We start from the raw sequence: 25,981 nt of genomic DNA on the forward strand, positions 1-25,981 counted from the left end.
GGGGCAGCCGGCAATGAAATCCGGTGCTGAAAGTATGGCTCTAAATCATTATAAAGTATCCTTATTAGCACGTCAGAGGTTAAAGCAAGGCTCTAAATCATTATAAAGTATCCTTATTGGCATGTTTGAGGTAAAAGTAAGGCTCTGAGTCACTATGCAGTGATCTTACTGGCATGTCTGAGGTTAATCCAATGCTATTAACTCATATTTCTGCAGTGTCCTTACTGGCATGACTGGGGTTGATGACATGGTCATTAACAATTTTCTACAGTGATCTTGCTGGCATGTCTGAGGTTAAAGTAAAGCTCTGAATCATTATGCAGTGTGATTACTGGCATGCTTGAGGTTAAGGCAATGCTCTTTATTCATATTTCTGCAGTGTCCTTACTGGCATGACTGGGGTTGACGCCATGCTCATTAGGGGACTTCCGGTTTCGGCGCCCACCAAGATGGAGGCCCAGGGTTAGATCGCTCGCTAAGAAGGGTCAAGAATTGGAATTTTAACTCTGATTTTTCCCTTCCTAGACTGACTCACCAGGTCCGGTCCTAGTCCGGAATCCTCAGAGGATGAGAGAAGATTCAATCAATTGTCGGAACCCATTTGGACTCGGATGGAACTGCCTCGTTGCTCCCCTCAGCGCCCGCCGTTTGGTGCGATTGTCGCCGCTTGAAGTAACTTTGCGGCTGTTGAGCCTTATATTGGCAGACTTGGGAAGGCTCGTTACAGTGATTTGAGTGGCGATTCTGCAAAATGACTGTCCTTCGGATTTTTAAAGTCCACCAATTGACTCCAAACAGGTTCTAGGCGGTTCCCCATAGGCTGAAACAGCAATTCGGCAGCTTTTAGATGGCAAATGGTCGAAGTCGAATTTTTAAAGAGACAGTACATGATTCACATTTTTTTCAAATACAAATCGAATACGGACTATTCCCTATTGAAAGTACACAAAAAATAGCTTGAAATTTGAATTTTTTTCATTTCAATTTTCACTTTGATAAATCTAGGGATGCACTGAATCCAGGATTTGGTTCGGGATTCGGCCATTTTCAGCAGGATTCGAATTCGGCCAAATACTTTGGCCGGACCAAATCCGAATTTGCATGTGTAAAGTAGGGGCGGGGAAGCAAATCTGCTGACTTTTTGTCCCAAAAGGAAGTAAAAAATGGTTTCCCCTTCCCACCCTAATTTGCATATGTAAATTAGGATTCGGTTCTCGGTCGAATCTTTCGCCAAGGATTCGGGGGTTCGGCCGAATCCAAAATAGTGGATTCAATACATTCCTTGTTAAATCTGTCCCCAAGTTTAAGCCGTCGTTCAGAAATACATGGTCACATGACTCCAAAAAACAAAGATCAAATCTTCAAATTTAATTTTATGCAAATTTATGAAAACAATGATATTTTTCTTTCTTGTTTCTTGATGTCCACTGGGTGTATCTACATCTCTCTCTCTCTCTTTCTATATCTCTATATTAGGGATGCACCGAATCCACTTTTTTGGATTCGGCCGAACCCCCGAATCCTTCACTAAAGATTTGGCCGAATACCGAACCCTAATTTGCATATGCAAATTAGGGGTGGAAAGGGGAAACATTTTTTACTTCCTTGTTTTCTGACAAAAAGTCACGCAATTTCCCTCCCGCCCCTAATTTGCATATGCAAATTAGGATTCGGATTCGGTTCGGCCAGGCAGAAGGATTCGGCCAAATCCGAATCCTGCTGAAAAAGGCCGAATCCCGAACTGAATCCTAGATTCAGTGCATCCCTACTCTATATATATATATCTATGTGATTAGTTACAATAAATATTGATATGTCCCTATTGATTGACGACTCGTTGTCTGATTTTTGACACTAGTGATATATGTTTTTATATGTTTTCATGACTTCATCTTTTTCAATTCTGCGGGTTTTATGGTAAAACTTCAATAAAATATTTGAAAACATTTTCTTCAGTGATCTTGCTGGAATGTCTGAGGTTAAACCAAGCTGAGTCATTATACAGTGAGCTTATTGGCATGTATGAGGTTAACCCAATGCTCTGAATCAATATTCTGAAGTGATCTCACTGGCATGTCTGATGCCCAAATACTCGCTCTCAGAGAAGAGTCTGTAGTTGCAATAAACACAAGGGAACACAGTATCAATACAGTTTATTGACCAGAAAGCAAAATATAAAGTTTTTAAAAGTATTTACATGAAATTGTGTGTATGTACAAGCTCCTCCCACTGATGGGCTTCTCCTAAACGCAACCAGGGCTCTCTGATTGAGCCGAGGGCATAGGGCTGCCAATTCTTGTACTATAAGTACTGGCATGAGATTGGATTCATTGACTCAGGGGAGGTTCCTGTCTGACCATGGGAAAGAGAACAGCCCAGGAGCAGGAAGTACAGAGAATCAGAGCTCTGTACCTGGGTAAGTACTGGGGGAGATTGGATTCACTTACCCAGGGGGAGGTTCCTGTCTGACCATGGGAAAGAGAACAGCCCAGGAGCAGGAAGTACAGAGAATCAGAGCTCTGTAGTTGGGTAAGTTTTGGGGAGGTTGGCTTTACATAGCAAGAGGGAGGTTCCTGCCTGACCATGGGAAAGAGAACAGCCCAGGAGCATGTAGTACAAAAACATTAGAGCTCTGTACCTGGGTAAGTACTGAGATACACTTAGAAGTGGGCTTGCATGCAGGGCATGATGGGTAAATGACTATGACACAAATAAGATTCTGATGAGTGAAAACAAGGCAAGAACAACAATAATAATACAAATATATCTACACTTATTGAGCAGAATTCACTGCTCCAGATCACATATTTACAGAAGATCCGTCCGTACAAAATATAAATACACTGCAGAGCTATTTGGGGGGAGGTTGCATTATACGGGTGGGGGTTAGTGTACAGCAGCCTTGCAAGGAATGCACCCAATCACAATGATGAGCTTGCTCTGTGTTGAACTACAACCCCCAGAATCCTTCATGGTATCACTTGTTTTCCATAGAATGTAAATGGTGACACCTGGTGGCCATAACCTGATTGTACAGAAGGAACATACCGGGCCCCTAATACTCTTCTGAGAGCTCCCCCTGGTGGTCAGAATTATCAGCCGCTCGGAGAGGTTTCTGCCATAGTTGAACTATACGTCCCGCCCTCGATCATTTAATACAGATTAACCCCCAAGAGCCTGCAGCTGGAAGATGCACCAGTCTTCAAATGAAAGACATCGCAGCAGGGTGGGGGTGGGCGCATCATTTGGGAATGTAAAAGAGGGAAAAAAAGAAATATAATTTAAAATTGTTACTTTTTAATTAAAACTATAAATAAATAAGGAGGATGCGGGGCAGGTAAGGGGGGGGGCAATGAGGGATGTGGATTTGCGAAGCCTAAATTTAAACCTTATTCTTTCCATGTTGGCCAAGCGCCTGCACGGGTGACTGTCGCCCAAATATGTGCAGCGCTGTCCCGTGATCTGTTTGTAGTATTCCCTGCACCCGTGGGTGGGAGCAGCCATATTGATTGCAGCTACAGAGAAGTACAAATCAATTCAATGTTACACTGCAGCCGTATAAATTGTAGTGATACTGTGATTATAAACGTCTTCTTACATCAAGGTTTTGAAAAAAAAAAAAAGTCTGATATTCATTGAATAAAAAGTCTTTGGGCAGATCTGCCTGCTCCAGCCTTGTTTAGAGGAGTTGCCCCAAATCCCAATGACTGGGCCAGTTTACACGTAGCAGCCCTCGGGTCCCAGTCGCTGGCCACACTAGTGGGGTACAGAGTGTGACTAGTAAAGGCCCCCCTCCTCTCACTGCTCCCCAGAAAGTGTTTCATAGAGCAGCGCGTCCGTCTCATGTCTGTAGTGGGGAGCCCAGTCCTGACGCACTGCCGCATCTTTAACTCTCCGAGGATCCCCGATTCAACCCTTTCAGCTCCTGAACACTCTCTGCTTCTTCTGGAATGTCCTGCATTCTCTGGAATTCTGCAAAGACAAACCGCAAGGTGAAGGGTTAATTAGAAAAAAGAAAAAAGAAATGAACCAGTGTATGTTGAGCCCAGAAACTTTAAAAAAAAAGTCCAAAGCAAATAAACCTTTAAAATAAGTGAATGTAAAATTGACGAGGGGGCTATTCTAAGCACTTAAGCAATGTACATTCATTATTTATTTTGTTTTCATTCCAAGATATTAAGGGATACATGTACAGTTAATATGAATGAATTTAGTTACAACAGCGCCACCTGCTGGTCAGTTTCCCACCAGTCTGACCAGCAAGTAGTCAAGGAAGTTGTCAGGAGAAAGAAAGAGGCTGATGTTCTTCTGCTTAGGAATAAAATTAGAAACCTTTCTCACATCTTTCCTAAGCAGAAGAACATCAGTCTCTTTCTTTCTCCTGACAACTTCCTTGACTACTTGCTGGTCAGACTGGTGGGAAACTGACCAGCAGGTGGCGCTGTTGTAACTAAATTCATTCATATTAACAGCACATGTATCCCTTAATATCTTGGAATTAAAAATAAACAAATAATGAATGTACATGCGAAAAGTGCTTAGAATAGCCCCCTCATTCATTTTACTTATTTTAAAGGTTTACTTATCCTTTAAAGTAATAGTCCAAGGGAATTCCACCATTCACCCCAGTCCATGGGTGTATTTAACAACTGGAAAATAAAGGTATTCAGTGGATTTTTCCCAAGAAAATCAAAGACAAAAAATGTGTTAAAATGTAAAGCCGTTAACGCATTTCATGCCTGTTGGGGGCACTTACTCATAGGCTAAAGGGCACCTCTCCCCGTACACATATTTTACAGGGATTGTGGCCAATCAGAAAAATACTTACAACAACCAATCAGAAATCATCCTAGAAAAATATTTATCAAAAACACTGTCATCAAAAATCCCGAAATAAGGGGGAAATGTATATGAAATATACAGGTACAATAATATAAAAACAGAAAACAACTTTGGGGCGTAAATAAACCCTTTTGGGGCATAGTTGTTTTCTGATTTTATATTATTGTACCTGTATATTTCATATACATTTCCCCCTTATTTCGGGATTTTTGATGACAGTGTTTTTGATAAATATTTTTCTAAGATGATTTCGGATTGGTTGTTGTAAGTATTTTTCTGATTGGCCACAATCCCTATAAAAGAGGTGTACGGGGAGATGCCCTTTAGCCTATGAGTAAGTGCCCCCAACAGGCATGAAACGCGTAAGGGCAGAACCTTTTTTGTCCTAATTTTTTTGCCTTTGAATTTCATGGGAAAAATCCACTAAATACCTTTATTTTCCTGAAGGTTTAATAAGGGCCAATGGCCCCCCTGTAAGTCACACACATGATACGCATGTCACAAAGAGAGAGGTTCTAGAGCAGGGGTCCCCGACCTTTTATACACGTGAGCTACAATCAAATGGAAAAGTGTTGGGGAGCAACACAAGCATGAAAAAAAGTTCCAGAGGTGCCAAATAAGAGCTTTGATTGGCTGTTTGCTGATACCTATGGAACCTACAGGAGGCTGTTACTATGGGTTTCAATGCAGCCACAACTGGAATTCAAAAATAAGCCCTGGATCTGGGGCACTGGGAGACCAATTTGTTACTCATGAGCCACTGATTGGCGATCACTGATCTAGAGTCTCCCCATTGAAACTAACATTCGTACCAAGATTGGGACACTACGTCATCACAAGGGCCATAGGATGCTCAGAAGAGCTGACAGTCTAACCTTAGTCACATGGTGCAAAGCAATGTTGGGCTTCCCTTTCTCCCATAATGAGAACCCACCTCGTGTACTGGAGGGAGAAGCTGGAGGCCCCCCGCCCTCCTCCTCTGTCCATTCTGTGTCGGCCGGTAGTTTCTCAAGCTCCGTCAGATCACTGAAGTCGTCTTTAAGATCGGAGTCGTCCTGCAGAGTGATGATGGGGACGGGGCCATCTAGAACCAACGGGAGCCTTCGCTCCATGTGGATCTGAACGAGCGACACAGACATAGGATTCAGGGTGAGAACATGTGAAACATGGCACAGGACTCCGCATGAAAGGAAGGAGGATGGATAATTACCTGGGGAGGAGTGAATGTCTGATACAGGGCATCTCCCGCCGGCAAGCTCCGCCTACGAGGATCCAACACTTTAGGGGTCCTGGAGACCTCCAGTCCTGCATCACTTTTCTCTCTCAGGAGGGACAGCTGCCTCTTTCCATCCTCTAACTCCCGCTCCAGTTTTCCCCTGTTCTGCTCGCTCTCCCTCAACCTGGTCTCCAGTAACCCCGCCTCCTGCGCCCTCTCCTCGCACTGCCGCCGGCACCTGCGCAGCTCCTCCTGCAACAGCGTGTGCTGGCGCTGCAACAGGGTCAGATCCGTCTGTTTCTCCACCGTCTTGGATAAGGGCTCTACCAGAATTGGATCCCGAGAGTTGCTCCGGCACAGGCGTTCCTTTTTGTCGCTGACGTCCTGCATTGGCGTGTCTTGTAGCGTGTCCTGTTGTATGACCAGCGCCTGGGGAAGAGCGGTTATATAAACAACTGTATGGGGCAATATGAGGAACATCAATTGGTTATACAAAGGGAGGGGTCGCATTTGGGATGAGAACATTTGTTCTTTAGAAATAAGTCTAGTGGCCGACTGTCCATCAACTACTCTGCACATAAGACACATCTATATCTCCATACGGGCAATGAGCAATTCTAAATCCTTGCACATTCTCACCTGCAGCCTATGTAGAAAGCTGTAGATATTGACAATCCTCTGTAGGGCCTCCTAGGGAGAAAAAGAGACAGGTAACAAAAGAGTCAAAAGTAATATTAGCTGTAAAAGTCAACCAACCACCATTGATCCATGTTCCATTGCACATTTATATCACCTGGTGGGAAGTGCACAGAGCAAGGGACCCCCAACCTCATCCCCCCACCCACCCACATCAGGGTGACTGAAGAATACAACCGGCTAAATATAATGTATGCCTTAGTATCGTTCAAGGGTCAGACTAACTGGGCTGTAAATCACAAGTACAATCCCGCTGTACAAGTGGATGTTAAATTCATGACTTGTGTAAAATGATGAGTGTAATGTAGAGGGTTATGAGGAGTTTGGAAGTAAAAAAATTGCATCCCAATTATATATAGGGATGTGTGTGTGTGTAGAGCAGGGGAATAAAGAAACTGTTACCTCGTGAGGGCTTTTGTTTTGGACCTGATTCCCATTCCGGTCCTACAAGAGACAAGTTAAATCAATAAGCAGCTGCGCAATAGGGGGGGGGATGCCATGACTCGCAATGTGGAAAGGCCGGGAGCGGTTAAGGATGCCTAAAAACGGTGGTCTGTTCTATTCCCAACTACGTCTTCCCTGTAAGGCAGCAGTTAAGCTTTCAGGGGTTCAAGGATCCTGAAGGGGTTCCGAATAATTGCTGACATGGCGGCAGCTTTATGTCTCCATTTTGTATTCTCTAAAGTATCCGAATCCGTTCATACTGCATGTCTAACTAGAAGCCCCCCTTATATACCCAATGGTGGTTCAACCCTTGGCTTCCACGATCTTTCATTGTAACCGAGGACCTGTCCTATAGTTAGATTGCTAGCTCCTAGGGTCCCTTGCAAGGACCCGCGTCCCCTCGTTTGTATTTACTGAATTACAAAGGTTAGTCGATTTCTCACCTTCGGGTCGTCGTCCTTGCCGAGATCACAGGAGCCGTTGATGGTGTTTGTGTCTGTAATAAATGAAAAAGGGAGCGGTGAATGGGAATTGTAAATATGTTAAATTAGTGATTATTTGGGGCCATTTTTATATGACTGTATTTTTATTATTAGCCTTAATAAAGATTTCATGACGTTCACTAGAACCTTTTATAAACAATTGAGCAATTCTCATATTAACCAATCAGATCATGTCAACAACAGGACTCCATGGCAAACCTATCTTTCCACCAAGTCTTATGCCAGGAGAGAAGTACATGAACATTTCTGGGAATTCATTGGCCCTATACAGCCTTGTGTGCTACTGGCACTCTCTATATAATGTGGGAGAGGAATAACAGCGCCCTGGTGTGGTGCAATGGGCGCCACTCACGTGTTGAATCTCTGGATCGGCTGTGGGACGTATCTGACGTCTGGTTCTGTTCTGTCCTTAGAAGAGGCAGTTCGCTCGCGGACCCAACGATCACGTCTTTCAGGGCTTCCACTAATGATAAATGAAATAAAATAGCAGTTAGGGTGGTGGGTAACACTGACCCCACACTCCTGACGCTGCTTTTCCATAGCCCAAATCCCCACCATATTGTTTCTACCCAGCCCCTTTACCTTCTTTGATAGCCTCGCTGATCAACTTCTCTCCTCTGTAACTGTCCATCGAGTCCGTTCGGAAGAGGCACCGGGTACTGACGCCCGTCAGTGAGGAATTTTCGCCTTCCTGCAGTTGCACCACTTTGGAAAAGAGTGTCACCTTCTCCTCCAGGAGTTCAGCCACCTCTCTGTCCTTCTGCTGGATGACCTCTGTAGGTGGACAGAAGACAAGCTGATGGTAAACCCAATGAAAGTTAACGTTCCTTTGTGTGTTTATAAATGAAACAACATATTCTGAGTATTTATGGTCCTCAGTAACAAAGTAATGATGCCGATACCTCTCAGCTTCCTGAGTTTTGCCTCTACTTCTGTCTCGATCAAAGGAAATTCCTCACGTTTTGGGCACCTGAAAGGGAACAAGACCTAGTGACAAGCCATTCTGTGCAGGAGGAAAAAGAGACTTGTCCATTTTGGCACCAACCACAAGCAAAGGGTGTGCGCGTCCCATTAATATGTCGCCCCAATACCCACGTTACTAGAAGAGATTGTCAAGTCTTACACTTTGACTGATTGCGCAATGTGCTTCATCCATGTGTTGCGCACCTCCCGGGAGGCGGCATGAACCTCATACATCTCAGGGGGCTTGGCGCTTATTAGGAACATGCCTTTCTCTTGGTTGGCAATGTCTCGGACAATCAGGTTTTGCAGACTGATGACAGGAGACTTATCCTAGGGGGAGCAAACATGGAGCAACATGAAGCCACGGAAAGGCATCACAAAAAGCACAAACTGACTTTTTGCCACAGTCTTACCAGTGTTGGGAAATAATATTTCTGGTCTTTCTCTTGAAGCAGAATCATAGTGTCTGTCATTAGCAGCATGATGACATCTAGGGGAGAGAAGCGTTAGTTACAAAGGCACAACTGGTGGAACGGGGTCCGTCTAAATTTAAGTGGTCAGTGGAAAGAAAAACACTTAATGAAGGAGAGACATGTAGGAAGATACGCGCTAGGTTCTACTGCCTTGAAGGCCTATTAGTATCACTCCAGATGGTTTTATATATCCATTTACCCCAGGGTATTACCTTTGAAGCGCCCGGCAGCTGTTTTCCACAGCAACGACCCCTCGTGGATCAGTTTCCTTCTCAGCAGCTCCTCTTTGCTAAAGGGGTCTCCACCCACCAGAGCCACAGACTTGCTGTCTATCCGTTGGTAGATCTCCTGCAGGCGCAAGTTCTTTTCCAGGTTGTGCACATCTTGGTCTATTGTTGAAATCAGGTCCTTCAACAGTCGCAGGGATTCGGCCAAATCCTGGTGCTCCTCCTCATCACCTGAGAGCAGGAACATCACAACAGTGTCTTAATGAGTTTGAAGAACATCAGATGTTTGACTCCATCTCCATTGTACAGACAATCCGATATCCCTTGAGTCTTTATTTAGCGGCACCATCACTCGCAAGTGTGGAGATCATTTTAGAGCCTGACTTACCTTTAGAGTTCTGAAGAATTCGGTCAATGAGGACAGGGTACTTGGTGATCCTTTGCGTCACCAACAAGATGCACTCCTGTACTCCATGTCTGCGCAGCAGTGGGGAGCGGGTCATTTTCTGAGAAGAAGAGAAGTCATTAAAAAAAGTAGACATATGTTCTTGATGATGTAAACAGACAGCTCAAAGGCCGATGGTTGATTGGGCAAGTCAGCTTTTAGATAAGGGACTCACCCGTATCATCTGCTGGAACTTCTTATCCCTAGAAAAGAGTTCTTTGTAGAGCTTCATGGCCTTATGATGTTGGCTTGCGAATTCGGTGTAGGTTTTCTTCAGGCGTTCGCCATTGGTGCCTGAAAACTAAATACAACATGGTTGCGTTACAATTGGTGGACACAGTAAATCGGACAACTGCTTCACAAAAAAAGGACCTTTGCACCTCACCCATGGCATAATGAAGCTCTTGGCCAATGGGAAATGAAAGAACTTTAAATAAACTGTGATCTAAATCCATACAATGGATGGTCAGAAAGTTCAAGTAAGGACCCTAGCGAGAGACATAAACCCTCCCCCCCCCAGCAGTTCCCTGGATTTTGGAATTGAGAGAATCCAACTGACAACTGGTTGTGTCCATTTATATCCCACAGGCGTTGCCATATTATATCCTCAAATTTTGTGATCTAGAATTCCACCAACAGGTGGTCAGAACAGTTGCACTTTCATAAGCAAGGGATTCCATGCATGGAACGCTCCCACCCAGAGCTGCCTAAAGCCTGATGAGATATTGGGGTTACCTGGTTAATGAGGATATCCCCCAACTTGTTGATGACAAAGTTCTTGTTGCTGTCGGACGCCAACGAGTCCTTGCGCCTCTCCAGGAGCTGAATGAGGAAACGGATGTGAATGTCACTAAGTTCATCAACGCAAGGGAACATCTTATTGACCAGCGCCGGGTCCATCTGCAGATCCTCCAGCATTCCCTTCTGGAATATGTTGGTCATGATCTTGAGGGTGCGCACGTGGTGGACCTCCGTCTGAATCAGCTCTGGGGGGACAACAAAAATCAGCCCAAGGAGTAAGTATCAGCTCCTGTAGAGAAGATGCCTCCTCTGTACAATCATGGCTTATGGGTGGCCTGTTATGGTCACCTCTTCATGTGATTTGGGTTTTGTTATGAGTGAAGTAGTGCTTGAGCAAATTCAAGACCCCTCCCAACAGGTCTGGACTGAGAATTAAAATAGGCCCTGGCATTTCAGGTACACAGAGGCCCAATCAGCCCACATAGAGGCCCAAACAGCCCCCCCCCACCCGCCCACTAAATACTGACTTTCTATGGGACCTTATAGCAGCCCCTCTGGAATTTGCCAGAACCCACAGTTTGCCAGTCCGGGCCTGCCTCCCAACTGAGAGGATGACCTCACTAGGAGGGACATGGTATTAGTCTGATGGTGGATTTGGGGTGCCTGCTGATTTGCTATTATAGAGGGTACAATTTATATGGAACCAAGTTGAAAGTTGAATCCCAGAATTCATATAACCAAGGCTATGAAGGGATAAGGGCAAGCCCTCCCTTGAATTGCTGTTCTGATGAGGGCCACAGAATATGGGTGAACCCAACAAGATTTATTGAATGGGGCCCCACAAAGGCAACAAGGCGCATCTCTTACCGTATATAACGTCCTGCCGCTTCATGACGTCCTTCTTGTGCTGCTGGAGGTAGTTATTATCCACCGCCAGACTCCAGGAATCAGCCTCAAATTCCTTCTCCTCGGTGGCGAAGTCGCTCATGAGCTGACTGTATACAACCTCGGCCCCTGCAAGGGAGGTCCAGTTACACACACGTATTTATCTATATCACCCATCAGCCCCTATACTTTGGCCTGCTAGCTAAATGCTGAGGCTGATGGGAGTTGTAGTTCATGCTTGATTTCAGATTCATGGCCCTTTTTGATTTTATATATGGTTAACTGTACCTTCATCGATGAGCGACTCCACGGAGAGGGTCCGGTTCCGCATATTAAGCGAGTCGGTGGATTGGGAGAGGATCCTGCGGATTCCCAGTGGGCTCTCATCGTTCAGATTCCTGCGGGACAACACACAGGTCAGATATGATCAGACCCCCAGAGAACTTTCCCTGAGTCCTCGCTTTATAATCCACCCCACTATAATATCCAACACACACAGGGAATACAAGGCAGCGGCTCACCCTGCGATGTTGGTGGTGGAGACACTTTTAGACAGAGATAAAGATGATCGGCCCCTGCGGGAGCCCAGGATGGAGTGACGAAGGCTGTCGGAGGGGTAAATGGCTGAATTGGGACGTTCTCTAAGGGTCGTGCCTGCGGGAGGAGATACAGGAGAAGAATTATTCTACAATCTTATACACTTACTATGTATACGCACAGTTACTATGGATCGTTAGCCTTTTTGGTCAGTGGACTAGTAATAGTCACTCCATGTTGGAACGTGAACCCAGAAATAACCCCCTCTTGTTATTTACGTCCCCTATAAAACGGAGCAGGGTGCAGTTTCTCATATGTCCTGCAGGTGGCAGAGCTGCACAGTAAAGGAGCACGTAGTTAACCCTCTCTCTGCTGCTCGGAGGAGGAGATCAGCAGATTAATGCTAATTGGTGCTAACGAGAAGCGCCCATCAAACGTCACTTACTTTTGTTTCTCAGGGAGACGTTCTGCAGGGCCGAATTGTTCTTCAGAAAAGCTGTTTTCTGTTGCTGGAGAGACAGATATAAATATTATGTACAAATATGACCCAATGCATGGATTGGCTGCACTGGGCTACATTGTTTCAGGAGTCAGAAGCAGCAGTGCAGAGAATATACCGCAGCCAGAGAGACACTGTTTTCAATGCCAATTACACAGCTGGTTTGAGGTGTGTATTAATATCATCTGTAATAAAACGAATGGGTGATTTGGGGGGTTAAAGGCAACACTTACTTTCTGTTTGACCTTGGTGCAGCTGGGCAGCGCATCTTTGCAGCGGTTGTGTATGGAGACGCTACAGGCTGCGGGATACAAAGAAAAAGCTGAATTTTTATATTAATATAACACATCTGATCAATGCCCAGAACTTAGATTATTCTGGTTTTCTAAACCGTTACACGACGGAAGATATTTCAGCAAAATGATGCAAGAGAATGACATCACCATGAATTTGAAAAAAAAAAAAACATTGACGTGGCCCCTAATGAGGACGATGATGTAGTAGATTCATTATTGTTCATTAAAAAGCTCAGCTTTCTGTAATGTAATGTAGTATAATGTAGAGAGGGATGATTCTGAGTCACTTTGCAATTGCTTTTCAGTTTGCAGTTTCAGCAGTCTGGTTGCTAGGGCCCAAATTCCCCTAGCAACCATGCATTGATTTGAATAAGAGACTGGAATATGAATAGGAGAGACCTGAATAGAAAGAGGAGAAATAAAAAGTAGCAATAACAATGCATTTGTAGAAATATAGAACATTTGTTTTTAGATGGGGTCAGTGACCCCCATCTGAAAGCTGGAAAGGGTCAAATGAACAAAAGAAATAATTTAAAAACTATAACAAATAAATAATGAAGACCAATTGAAAAGTTGCTTAGAAAGGACCATTGCATAACATACTAAAATTGAACTTTAAGGTGAACCACCCCTTTAAATGTTGTTTGGTTTTTAAGAGGAATGGAGGGGGGTCAGTTCACCTCAGGGACCCCCGGGTACCAGCAAAGAAATGAATGAGACAGGCAAGAGAGGGCCCCCTACAAAAGAGTCATTGTGCTGCATTTGGCACGTAGAGAAGCAGAGACGCTTCCATGTGTCGGAGTCACGAGCTCCCAGCGGAGGAGAAACAACCCTATAGGGACGCAGCACATGAGTCAGAACCAACGGTTCACTGCAGAACTATTAACCACTGCCCTTTGCTACAGGGGGGTCCGTTACAACTCCCATCATCCCCTGACAGCTTGGGGTGGTGTATCCCAGCATCCTCAGTGCAGCGAGAGCGGTAAATTGCCCCCACCCTTTGCTGGTGCCTTTGGGTTTGAGCAAGGTGCTAGCAATCTAACAGGCAGCACGCCCAGGCATTTCAGCTTCTAAACTGTTGGTGGTGAAGAGGTTAAGGAACCCGTGCCCACTGCCCAGCAGAGGAGGAAAAGCTGGTGATCGCTGCTATGGATTCAGCCGAATCCTCGTGTCTGGCCGAACTCAATCCGAATCCTAATTTGCATATGTAAATTAGGGACGGGTATGGAAATCTTCGTCACAAAAGAAGATTTTTTTCCCCACTTTTTCCTTTCCTGTCTCTAATTTGCATATGCAAATTACGATTCAGATTCGGTTCGGTATTCGGCTGAATTTTTCACCAAGGATTCGTGCATTCGGCCGAATCCCAATAAGTGGATTCGGTGCATCCCTAATCCCTGCAAAGCATCTCTGGTTCCTGTAATTAACATATTATCATAGTAAGTCAGATTGAAAAAAGACACACGTCCATCAAGTTCGACCTTTTAAGTCTACATATAACCTGCCTGTCAGTTGATCCAGAGGAAGGCGAAAAACCCTCCTGACCCGACTCCAATTCCTTCCTGTCTCCGAGATGCAATAGGACCAGTCCCTGGATCAACTTGTACTATGAGCTATCTCCCATATCCCTGTATTCCCTCACTTGCTAAACACCATCCAACCCCTTCTTATACCTATCTAATGTATCAGCCTGTACCCCTGATTCACTTCCCAGCTCTCCCTGTAACACCCCTTTCCCTCCTCTAATCTCATTGGCTCCCTCCTGTCTGCTGGGAGGAGCTACTGGTGAATAAAGCATCCGACCCTTCCTTATACCTATCTAATGTATCAGCCTGTACCCCTGATTCACTTCCCTGCTCTCCCTGTAACACCCCTTTCCCTTCTATAATCTCATTGGCTCCCTCCTGTCTGCTGGGAGGAGCTACTGGTGAATAAAGCATCCTACCCTTCCTTGTAGCTATCAAATGTATCAGCCTGTACCCCTGATTCACTTCCCAGCTCTCCCTGTAACACCCCTTTCCCTCCTCTAATCTCATTGGCTCCCTCCTGTCTGCTGGGAGGAGCTACTGGTGAATAAAGCATCCGACCCTTCCTTATACCTATCTAATGTATCAGCCTGTACCCCTGATTCACTTCCCAGCTCTCCCTGTAACACCCCTTTCCCTCCTCTAATCTCATTGGCTCCCTCCTGTCTGATGGGAGGAGCTACTGGTGAATAAAGCATCCGACCCTTCCTTGTACCTATCTAATGTATCAGCCTGTACCACTGATTCAGGGAGACAATTCCACATCTTACAGCTCTCACTGTAACAAACCCCTTCCCAATATTTAGCTGGAACCTCTTTTCTTCTGATAGGAATGGGTGACCTCACGTGAATATGAGGTTTGGCTCATTCTATTCACAGTAACATGGGAAACAGGGAGACTGGGTGCCATCACTATGACTACATCACACACATACTAACAACAGCCACTAGGGGCGCCACACATATCAGGGCAGAAAGTTGCTATAGAAACAAGCACAAACAGTTGGACACAGGCATCCCACGAGTGAGTTACATGTGCGTGTGAGCCGTGTGTAAGGGAGGGACTTTGCCACTAACAGCTGTTGTTGCAGATGTGGAGTCAGTAACACAAGGATCCCATTAAGCCCCATCCCGGCCCCCCAGTGCAGCTGTCCGGCCCTGACATACAATACAGGTGGGAACAGCTGCCAGTTTGGGAAGGCGAGGCTGGGAAACAGGATCCGCCAGTTAGGGGCCCACTGAGATCCACAGCAGCACTCCCACAATGCCTCCATGTAACTGCGTGTAACTCCCTGTAACTGTGTGTAACTCCCTGTAACTGCGTGTAACTCCCTGTAACTGCAACTTGGAATGAAAGGGTGGGGGGAAGGAAGGGGACCATACACTGGCCAATATACGCTGCCGATTATGAAGCAGTATATGAGGCCCTCCAACCAGGTTTCCCCCATCGATTTGCCCACCTGTATTTCCTGCATTGTGATCCAATTGTTGGGATCAGCCCGATATCTCCCACCTCTATGTGATCATATCAGAGAGAGATTCGCTCTTTGGAAAATGACCACATCACTGAGTCCATGGCCAACTTGTCTCACGTGCCATTCCCTGGGCTGCACAAACACTCATGTGGCTGGAACCCAGAGACAATAACAAACTCTATCTCTCTGTCCCCTGGGGATCGGGTCTGTAGAACTGAACCCAGAGCTCTAGGTGAGACCTTACCAGAGATCTATAAAGTGGTATCACTGTCTCTCTCTGTCCCCTGGGGATCGGGTCTGTAGAACTGAACCCAGAACTCTAGGTGAGACCTTACCAGGGATCTATAAGTGGTATCACTGTCTCTCTCTGTCCCCTGGGGATCGGGTCTGTAGAACTGAACCCAGAGCTCTAGGTGAGACCTTACCAGGGATCTATAAAGTGGTATCACTGTCTCTGTCCCCTGGGGATCGGGTCTGTAGAACTGAACCCAGAGCTCTAGGTGAGACCTTACCAGGGATCTATAAAGTGGTATCACTGTCTCTCTCTGTCCCCTGGGGATCGGGTCTGTAGAACTGAACCCAGAACTCTAGGTGAGACCTTACCAGGGATCTATAAGTGGTATCACTGTCTCTCTCTGTCCCCTGGGGATCGGGTCTGTAGAACTGAACCCAGAGCTCTAGGTGAGACCTTACCAGGGATCTATAAAGTGGTATCACTGTCTCTCTCTGTCCCCTGGGGATCGGGTCTGTAGAACTGAACCCAGAACTCTAGGTGAGACCTTACCAGGGATCTATAAAGTGGTATCACTGTCTCTCTCTGTCCCCTGGGGATCGGGTCTGTAGAACTGAACCCAGAGCTCTAGGTGAGACCTTACCAGGGATCTATAAAGTGGTATAATGCCGTTTATAACATAACTATTTATAATTAATTATATGCAGAAAGTAGCTATACACTGTATAAAGTTTGCCAGCCATATGCTCACATTATATATTTAGAATGCCGAGCTCATAGGGAGGGGTACTAGGCACACATTGGGTTTGGGAACTGTTCATATGACACAGAACAATATGTTCCATAGAGTACATAGAGCACTTTTTAGCCTGAAAGTGCCAACCAGAGCATTTTTGGCTCACTTGTTTCCTGTAGATCCCTGGTAAGGTCTCAAGTCAATAAGAGGCCACAAGAGATTGTTTGGGGTGATTCTTCAGTCAGCAAAAAAAGTGCTCTGAGTTCCATTAGCCAAAGCCCCATCGTCAGAGGGTCACTACTTATGATAAGTTCCAAAATCTCAGGCACCCAATAGGTCTACACCAAGTGACAGGGTGAAAAACATGTCCACTAGATTGTGTTTTTTTTAGTAGGGTCTACAGCGAATTGTATTTTGGCTCCTCTATAGGTTGTGTTCAGATTATTGTGCCCCAGAGCTGTCCAGTCGTTGTGCAGATAATCAAGTTGCACTGAAATCAGTAATGTGCATTTTTCCAATAAAGCCTGTATTAATGATATTAATGATATTCTTATTCTATTACAATGGTTAAGACCAACAGCCACAGGGTATAGCGTATGTGGAAAAGAAATCCGACTTACTGGGACAAATCAGCGCTTCTTTAGCAGTTATACTCTTGTTACACACAAAACACATGGTGGTCCCAGACACGGTGATGGTGGTGAACAGGTGTCCATTGGTGTAGCGGGGGTCCTTCTCCTTGGAATCCTTCATCTTCTCTTTCTCTTTATTCTGTTAAGAAAGATAAAAAGGATTAGTTGATTTCCAGAACCCTTTACTTTTTGTACATTTGTCTTTCCAGAGAGCCACAACCTGCCTCGCTCAACCCCAAAGAATTGGATATTTTTGCTCCAGTGCAGAACCATCTCCCCCGATATTTTAAATTTTCAAAGTTGACCCACCTGTCCTGCAGGGACCCGCTCGCTCGGCTGCCGGCCCTTCCAGCTCATGGTCTGCAGCCTGCGAGGGGCCACATCAGGACGCGTGGAGGTGTGGATCGAGGTGTTACGGGGACCACCCTGTTGCTGCATCTTCTGCTTATAACCGCATTATCCGCAAACACAGCAGATTCCAGGAATGTGTCTGTATCCCCACTACTTCTCTACAGGTAACCATGACAACCATCAAACTCTGCCAGGGGCCGCCCTCTCCTTATCTCCCAACTGCACTGCAGAGGAGACGGGAGAGGTGTATTTTTATCTAATTTTTTTATGCAACGTTCCCAGGTTAACCTTTCCCTCCTCGGCAGGGCGTGGGATTCCCTGTGTGGTTTTACTGGCCTGGAATCTCAGGGTCTAACAAGTTAAGGAGGATTTAGTAGATCTTTTTGACTCTAGATTATAGCAAATTATGGGTTAATGCCCTCCCCCCAAAATAAGATAAGTACCCCAGAACCCTCCCCCCAAATTAAGATCAGAACCCCAGTTATCTAATTTCATTCAAGGTCAGAGAAAGCCACAAGGGTGGAAGAGGTTGCACCCCACAACCTTATAGTGATGAGCAAGTCAGGTCCTGTGGGTTCAGGAAGGCTTGGGTATAGGTTTGGGCAGGTGGCACACCAAATATAAAGAAGACAGCCCCTTCACCACTAGTGATGTCTCCATGCTAATTCCACCAAATTTTGACATCATTGGATGCAATTTAACAACATCGGGGAGGATTTTAGGGGCAACAAAATAGGGTCAGGGCTGGACATTTTCCATCCCAGCCATCACTGGAGAAAGCTATGGTCCAAGAAAGCAGCTTTGTCATGAGAACATAAAGGCTACCAAACACTGGCCGATAGTCTTCAGCTTCTGACCAACCCATCTTCACTATCCATTCTCTACAGCAGTGATTCCCAACCAATGGCTCACAAGCAACATGTTGCTCCCCAATCCCTTGGATGTTGCTCCCCAATCCCTTGGATGTTACTCCCCAAACCCTTGGATGTTGCTCCCAGTGGCCTCAAAGCAGTTGCTTATTTTTGAATTCCAGACTTGGAGGCAAGTCATTGTTGCATAAAAACCAGTTGTACTGCCAAACAGAGTCTCCTGTAGCTGCCAGTCCACATAGGGGCTACCAAATAGCCAATCACATCCATTATTTGGCACCCCAGGAACTTTTCCATGCTTGTGTTGCTCCCCAACTCTTTTTAAATTTGAATGTGGCTCATGGACCCCACTCTACAGTATCCAGACTCTTCTACCCACAGCTCCTCTTTGCTTTCTGCTGCGGATCATCTGCCCAACCTACTTGTACCAAAAACTACAAGGAACATCATTTGCTATGACTTATGTGTATGGTTATGGCCAGTGTAAGAATGTCGGAGCACAGGAGCAATTCAGATGGGTTGACCTTCCAGTATGAAGAATATCAAGGAGCCTCTTGGAGCAACATTGTATGGGCCAGGGAGCAATGGCAGCCATGTTGATGACACGTGTGATACGTATATATGAAACATTTCCAGTCTCAGCTCCCCCTGCACCAGTTACCGTTCTGTTAATGACTGTGCGTTAATCAAGGAATTTTCTACCTGTTATAAACCAAACACGTCCCACTCGGCAGGGGCTGAGCTCTTTCCCCCTCCAGGCCCCATCATCTCTGGGGGCTGATTATAAAGATACAGAGTACGATGCTGAATAAATAAATACATGATGGTTCAGCTCCTTTCCATACGTTACAGGCGGTTTTATTTTTCCTAACACCCACACATACACACTGAACTGCCTACCCACACCCCTACTTGTGGTGCATTCCCTCTGCCGTCAGCACCTTCAATTTATCCAGCCCATCTATGGCAACATCTTAAAGGTAGACAACCAAAGGGTCACTAAAGAATTCTTGTTGGTACGACTGCTGCCCCACAACTCTCAGCCAGTCCACAATTCTGGCCTCCTGTATAAAGCTCCTGGATATTTGAGTTTGGACATGTGTTACTTTAAAGGAAGGCAAGGGTTAAGTGGAAGGGTTAAGTGCTGTTGGGCAACAATGAGTAGGTTACCATGGTTTCCTGGTAAAAGAGGAAGTGTGGGTCTTGCATTTCCTATTAATGGTTCTTGAATAATGACGTCCTTCAAGTAGGAGATGGTCACAGATTGCAGCAGAGAGAATATCTCCATTCTAGGACCTTGGTACAAGCCCACCAGGACAATAAAGTATATAAAGTGGCTCCAAAGGCCTTTCTAAAGGGGACCTTCCTCTGCTTTCTGGGTGAATATATGGAAAGGAAGAGTCAGTAAGAGATAGAGAATCATGGTTAGATGTTGGTCATGGACAGCAGAGGTGCATCAGAAATAGAAAGAGCAACCTGGAGATGCACAAGGAGCACATAGGGAGATATAGTCATTAAAGAGATGTTGGAGAATGGAGATGTTGACGTCTGATGTTGAAAGGCGAGACAGAAGAGGGTCAATGACAAAGGTCAAGTAGAGAAGTGGAAAATATAAAATGAAGAGTCTGTGGAGGAAGAGGACAACAGAGTTCCCTAGAAGGCCAGTCAGCACTTTAGGTGGGTGGCAGTCGGCATCTTTGGAGGGGGGGGGGGGTATGTTTTCTTCCTCTTCATCAGCTTGTGAAATGTTTTGGAAATACAGCATGAAAAAGAACATTACTGACACACTGGCCCAGGGCTAGGGCAGGAGGAAACGGGCCGGTGCTATCGGAGCAGAATTATGGCCGGATATTAAACTAAGAGCCATCTTCCTGTTGCTTCTCAGGCTTATCCTCTCACAACAGACGGTGACTATTTTTAGGCCTGCAAGTTCGGCACGGAGTGAAATTTTACCACCAAGGTGCTCTTCACAGAAAAGTACCAACCTCTCTGAGTAGGTCTACACTCTCTACCGGTCAGCTGGTTGTCACATGACTTATATGGCATTTAAAGCAAGGTTACCTATAAGCTGGGCACCGTATGTAACATAGTAACATAGTAAGTAAGGTTGAAAAAAGACACACGTCCATCAAGTTCAACCTTTTTACTTTTTTTATCTGCCTAACTGCCAGTTGATCCAGAGGAAGGCAAAAAAAAACCCATCTCAAGCCTCTCCAATTTGCCTCAGAGGGGGATAAAATTCCTTCCTGACTCCAAAATGGACTAGTCCCTGGATCAACCCTATATTCCTTCACTTGCTAAACACCATCCAACACATTTTTAAAGCTATCTAATGTATCAGCCTGTACTACTGGTTCAGTACAGTCTGGGGCTACATCAAAGTGCAAAGTCATTCCGCCTGACAGTCACACAATCTGCACCGTGAGTCATAATTATCTGCATGTTTAAATGTATTCCAATGTGTGGGAGCTGCCATATTGAATATTAACTACTATTCATAGGCAAGCAATGTCAAAATGCCACTTGGTGGCCAAGGTTATTGGGGAAAAATGGCTTAAACTGAGCAATAACATACCAAAAATCTCTCATAACTGGTCATTATAATGTCACTTCATTGCCCTTTTCTGTGCCTTTCACTTGGGAACATTGTTCATTAGCGCCTCTTGCTCTTGACTAGGGTGGGCAGTAATTCTTTCTGATGTCCCCATAAAAGCTGCCTGTGCTTGGGAACATCAGGAGCCCTGTTCTGTGTCACACTGATTACATTAATAAGACAAGAAATGATACAGAGTTTAGTGATGTCTGGAGAGCTACTCAGTCAAACATGACATAGGCCTACTAAAAAGATCCCATCCCAGCTGATGTTCCTTCCCAAACTGTGGGCCCGGCTCCACTAAGGGAGGTCAAAGCAGTGGATGAGGTGCTGAGCTGTGGTTGAATGTTTAGATATTGCCTTGGCTATACCTGCAGTTCTAGGAAAGAAGCCGTTTTCATACCAAATGTTGGACCACAAAGGTCTCGGCTCTACAGACTCTGCCCCTGAAGACCAAGCTACCAGCCTATTGAGCCATGTATGAGACCTTCCTAATAGCCTGCCTCACCCATATCTACCTAATACGTTAGAAAATCACATTAAGGTGATGACCACATTAGGGCATTGATTGGGTCCTCTCTCTATGGGTCTCCATAAGTCCTCAGTATAATCCAACTGGTCAAAGGGCCACTTGTTTGGAGTCAAATGTGCTTTTGTCCATGACCCGGGGCTGTTATTAAAGTCTTCCCTGTGTAGAAGTTGCCTAAAATGGGCTCCATCACAAGGTAGGAGCCAAGAGGGATGATATTAAGCAGTTAAGGGGAGCACAGAGGTATGGCACCCTAACAAGGAGCAGCTGGAGAACATCAGCATCACAAGCAACTTCAGAGAAAAGGCCCATCCATTGTGCAATAAACCAAATCCCCCTGTACCAGGTACTGAGAGCTGCGTGCCCTGCCTGTGTCTATATTATTACTCACTCGTGCCCTCCCTCATATACACAACCCCCCCCCCCAGCTGGCACAGGAGAATGGAACGGGCACAGATCCACATACTGTAATGTCACAGAATCATCTACTTCATGGGGGGATTTCAACTTCACTTGGGGGCACTGCAGCTCCTCAGCGAGGGTTCAAGCTGCTCCTCATACTGACGATTGTTACAATAAAAATACATTCACATCTTGCATAGTAATAAGGACTGTAAACTAACTTTATACTGTATACTTTATACTATATACTTGATACTATATACTTGATACTGTATACTTTATACTATATACTTTATACTGTATACTTTATACTATTTACTATATACTTTATACTATTTACTATATACTTTATACTATTTACTATATACTTTATACTATTTACTATATACTTTATACTATTTACTATATACTTTATACTATTTACTATATACTTTATACTATTTACTATATACTTTATACTATTTACTATATACTTTATACTATTTACTATATACTTTATACTATTTACTATATACTTTATACTGTATAGTTTATACTATATACTTTATACTATTTACTATATACTTTATACTATTTACTATATACTTTATACTATTTACTATATACTTTATACTGTATAGTTTATACTATACTTTATACTATTTACTATATACTTTATACTATATACTTTATACTATATTTATACTGTATACTTTATACTATATACTTTATACTATATACTTTATACTGTATACTTTATACTATATACTTTATAATTTATACAATTTACTATATACTGTATACTTTATACTGTATACTATATACTTTATACTATATACTTTATACTATATACTTTATAATTTATACAATTTACTATATACTGTATACTTTATACTGAATACTTTATACTATATACTTTTTACCACATACTTTATACTATATATTTTATACTTTATTCTTTATACTATGCACTTTATACTATATACTTTATACTATATACTTTATACTATATACTTTATACTATATACTTTATACTATATACTTTATACTATATACTTTATACTATATACTTTATACTTTATACTATATACTTTATACTATATACTTTATACTATATACTTTATACTATATACTATATACTTTATACTATATACTTTATACTATATACTATATACTTTATACTATATACTTTATACTATATACTTTAACCTCTTTGCCACCAGCCCAAGTGTATCAGACTGAGCTGCAGACGGATTTCCTAGAATGGGTGGTGGCTGCAGGGACTGGCCCTTCCAACAGAGAGAGTAGGGGGAGAAATTAAACACCATCTTTTGGCATAACAAATGTATTATTTGTATTGTTAAGCACTAACAATGTGTAAACTATTCTAGTTTTTGGTTTAAGGGCTCATAACAAGGTTAGAATTATATATTAACATTTGGGGTAACAGTCAACATAGTTCCAGGGGTACCCAGGGTACAAATAAGCCCTCACCCCAAATCTCCCCCTAACTGGCCTTCAGACTGGGCCCCCTTAGCTCATAACAAGGTTACAGATATATAGAAACATTGGGGTAACAGTCACCCTGCTATAGTTCCAGGGGTACCCAGGGTACAAATAAGCACTCACCCCAAATCTCCCCCTAACTGACCTTCAGGCTGAGCCCCCTTAGCTCATAACAAGGTTACAGATATATAGAAACATTGGGGTGTCACCCTGCTATAGTTCCAGGGGTACCCAGGGCACAAATAAACACTCACCCCAAATCTCCCCCTAACTGACCTTCAGACTGGGCCCCCTTAGCTCATAACAAGGTTACAGATATATAGAAACATTGGGGTGTCATCCTGCTATAGTTCCAGGGGTACCCAGGGCACAAATAAGCACTCACCCCAAATCTCCCCCTAACTGACCTTCAGACTGGGCCCCCTTAGCTCATAACAAGGTTACAAATATATAGAAACATTGGGGTGTCACCCTGCTATAGTTCCAGGGGTACCCAGGGTACAAATAAACACTCACCCCAAATCTCCCCCTAACTGACCTTCAGACTGGGCCCCCTTAGCTCATAACAAGGTTACAGATATATAGAAACATTGGGGTAACAGTCACCCCAAACTAGAATGAGCTTGTTAGCGCTTGGGCCAGACTGAAGCAGTGATTATTAGTGGAGCAGCAGTGAATGTGGAAGGCTGAATATTAAACTAATTGGTAGAAAACAGAAGAATTTGGACTAATGGACCTGCTGTGAGTTTAGGGGATTTGGTTGAATATCCGGTTGGTTATTCCCAGACAGGATGAGGAAGAGGAGGATATAACAGGGGCTTTCAGTGATTTTAATGATTTCCAGTAAATGAATCAAATACACAGGAGGTGTCAGACCCAACTCTTGAGGCAGATTTCTAGTTCTTTTGTCCTTTGGGGCAAATACAGTGACCCCAGCACAGATTCAGCCTTGTACAGCAGAAGCCATTGTTCACTTCTTGCACCCACACAGCACATAGACCAGTACAAGTACTTTACACAAGGGCTGCAGGTTTACTTGTGTCTGAGAAGTGTCTAAAACTGGATCAGTCTATTCCCCACGCTTGAGCAGGAACAGCCCATTTACACTGACTGCAGAATGTGAGCAGAACCAGAGCTGTAGAAAAGGGCGGAGCACATGGGCCAATGACTTCATCTGTGCGGTTGCCCTTTCCTTCCTCACCCCCTCACTTGTGATCTGCTGATTTGTGATCTGATTGTGCTCACTAGTCAAACGCCCAGGGAGTGGTAAGAGCACGATGGGAACCTACTTAGCTGGCCCTGTCTCCATGCAGTAGCAGTTGCACAGATGCAGTTGTACAGATGCAGTTGTACAGATGCAGTAGCACAGATGCAGTTGTACAGATACAGTAGCACAGATGCAGTAGCACAGATGCAGTAGCACAGATGCAGTAGCACAGATGCAGTAGCGCAGATGCAGTTGTACAGATGCAGTAGCACAGAGTTGCACAGATGCAGTAGCACAGATGCAGTAGCGCAGATGCAGTTGTACAGATACAGTAGCACAAATGCAGTAGCACAGATGCAGTAGCACAGATGCAGTAGCACAGATGCAGTAGCGCAGATGCAGTTGTACAGATGCAGTAGCACAGAGTTGCACAGATGCATTAGCACAGATGCAGTAGCACAGATGCAGTTGCATAGAGTTGCACAGATGCAGTAGCACCGATGCAGTAGCACAGATGCAGTTGCACAGAGTTGCACAGATGCAGTAGCACAGATGCAGTAGCGCAGATGCAGTTGTACAGATGTAGTTACACAGAGTTGCACCGATGCAGTTGCGCAGATGCAGTTGCACAGATGCAGTAGCACAGATGCAGTTGTACAGATGCAGTAGCACAGATGCAGTAGCGCAGATGCAGACGTTGGTATGGCCAGTGCAGCTGCAGCAGGAGAGAGTTAAGTGCCAGGCTGGGTGTGTGGGTGAGGGGGAGGCTGGTATGGAGTGACTCTCCCAGGCGGCATCGGAAATGAGCTGATAAGATTCATTATCTGGGCCTTGAGCAGCTCAGGAGCTCAGGAAACTGTAGTCAGTCAGGGCCAGAGCCTCAAACAGATAAACTGGCATCTTTGTGCTGCACTTGTATCTCTGGTGCCCACTCATTTACTCTGGGTTTGCAAGGGCACCGAATGAAAATTGTCCTTATTTGGCCTTAAAATTCCTAAACGGAAAGTCACTTTGCAAAAGCTGATGTCAGTGGGTGACTGAGGATGCTGGGAATAGTGACCTTAGAACAGTTTATGGGGAGAGGAGCAGAGAGTCTGTGACTCAAGCAGTGGGTGGGACTAGAACACTTTAATGGCAACTGACAGGTACCTGTTGTTAGTCCAACAGTAGAGCAGAC

General features: G+C 44.6%; 1 protein-coding gene across 8 annotated transcripts in view; it reads right to left on the reverse strand.

The window, feature by feature from the left end:
• Positions 1-2,138: 2,138 nt before the first annotated feature.
• The window catches only part of arhgef2.S (Rho/Rac guanine nucleotide exchange factor 2 S homeolog), a 91,358-nt gene continuing 67,515 nt past the window's right edge, over positions 2,139-25,981 (reverse strand). For 6 of the 8 annotated variants that reach the window (XM_041574542.1, XM_041574544.1, XM_041574545.1 and 3 more), the window contains 21 exons: positions 17,357-17,507; positions 12,705-12,772; positions 12,418-12,481; positions 11,957-12,089; positions 11,724-11,833; positions 11,418-11,564; positions 10,545-10,795; positions 9,985-10,110; positions 9,753-9,870; positions 9,350-9,595; positions 9,078-9,154; positions 8,825-8,994; positions 8,604-8,671; positions 8,284-8,475; positions 8,054-8,164; positions 7,642-7,694; positions 7,157-7,198; positions 6,698-6,748; positions 6,053-6,487; positions 5,777-5,960; positions 2,139-3,972 (listed from right to left, as the gene is read on the reverse strand). In XM_041574542.1, coding sequence (XP_041430476.1) covers positions 3,887-3,972; positions 5,777-5,960; positions 6,053-6,487; positions 6,698-6,748; positions 7,157-7,198; positions 7,642-7,694; positions 8,054-8,164; positions 8,284-8,475; positions 8,604-8,671; positions 8,825-8,994; positions 9,078-9,154; positions 9,350-9,595; positions 9,753-9,870; positions 9,985-10,110; positions 10,545-10,795; positions 11,418-11,564; positions 11,724-11,833; positions 11,957-12,089; positions 12,418-12,481; positions 12,705-12,772; positions 17,357-17,507 — 2,883 coding nt within the window. In that variant the 3' untranslated portion in view covers positions 2,139-3,886. Of the gene's footprint in view, positions 3,973-5,776; positions 5,961-6,052; positions 6,488-6,697; positions 6,749-7,156; positions 7,199-7,641; positions 7,695-8,053; positions 8,165-8,283; positions 8,476-8,603; positions 8,672-8,824; positions 8,995-9,077; positions 9,155-9,349; positions 9,596-9,752; positions 9,871-9,984; positions 10,111-10,544; positions 10,796-11,417; positions 11,565-11,723; positions 11,834-11,956; positions 12,090-12,417; positions 12,482-12,704; positions 12,773-17,356; positions 17,508-17,677; positions 17,943-25,981 lie in introns of those variants that run through there. The other 2 variants (XM_041574547.1, XM_041574543.1) reach the window with 2 other exon arrangements.

Source organism: Xenopus laevis, chromosome 8S (genome assembly GCF_017654675.1).
Source record: "Xenopus laevis strain J_2021 chromosome 8S, Xenopus_laevis_v10.1, whole genome shotgun sequence".
Classification (NCBI taxonomy): domain Eukaryota; kingdom Metazoa; phylum Chordata; class Amphibia; order Anura; family Pipidae; genus Xenopus; species Xenopus laevis.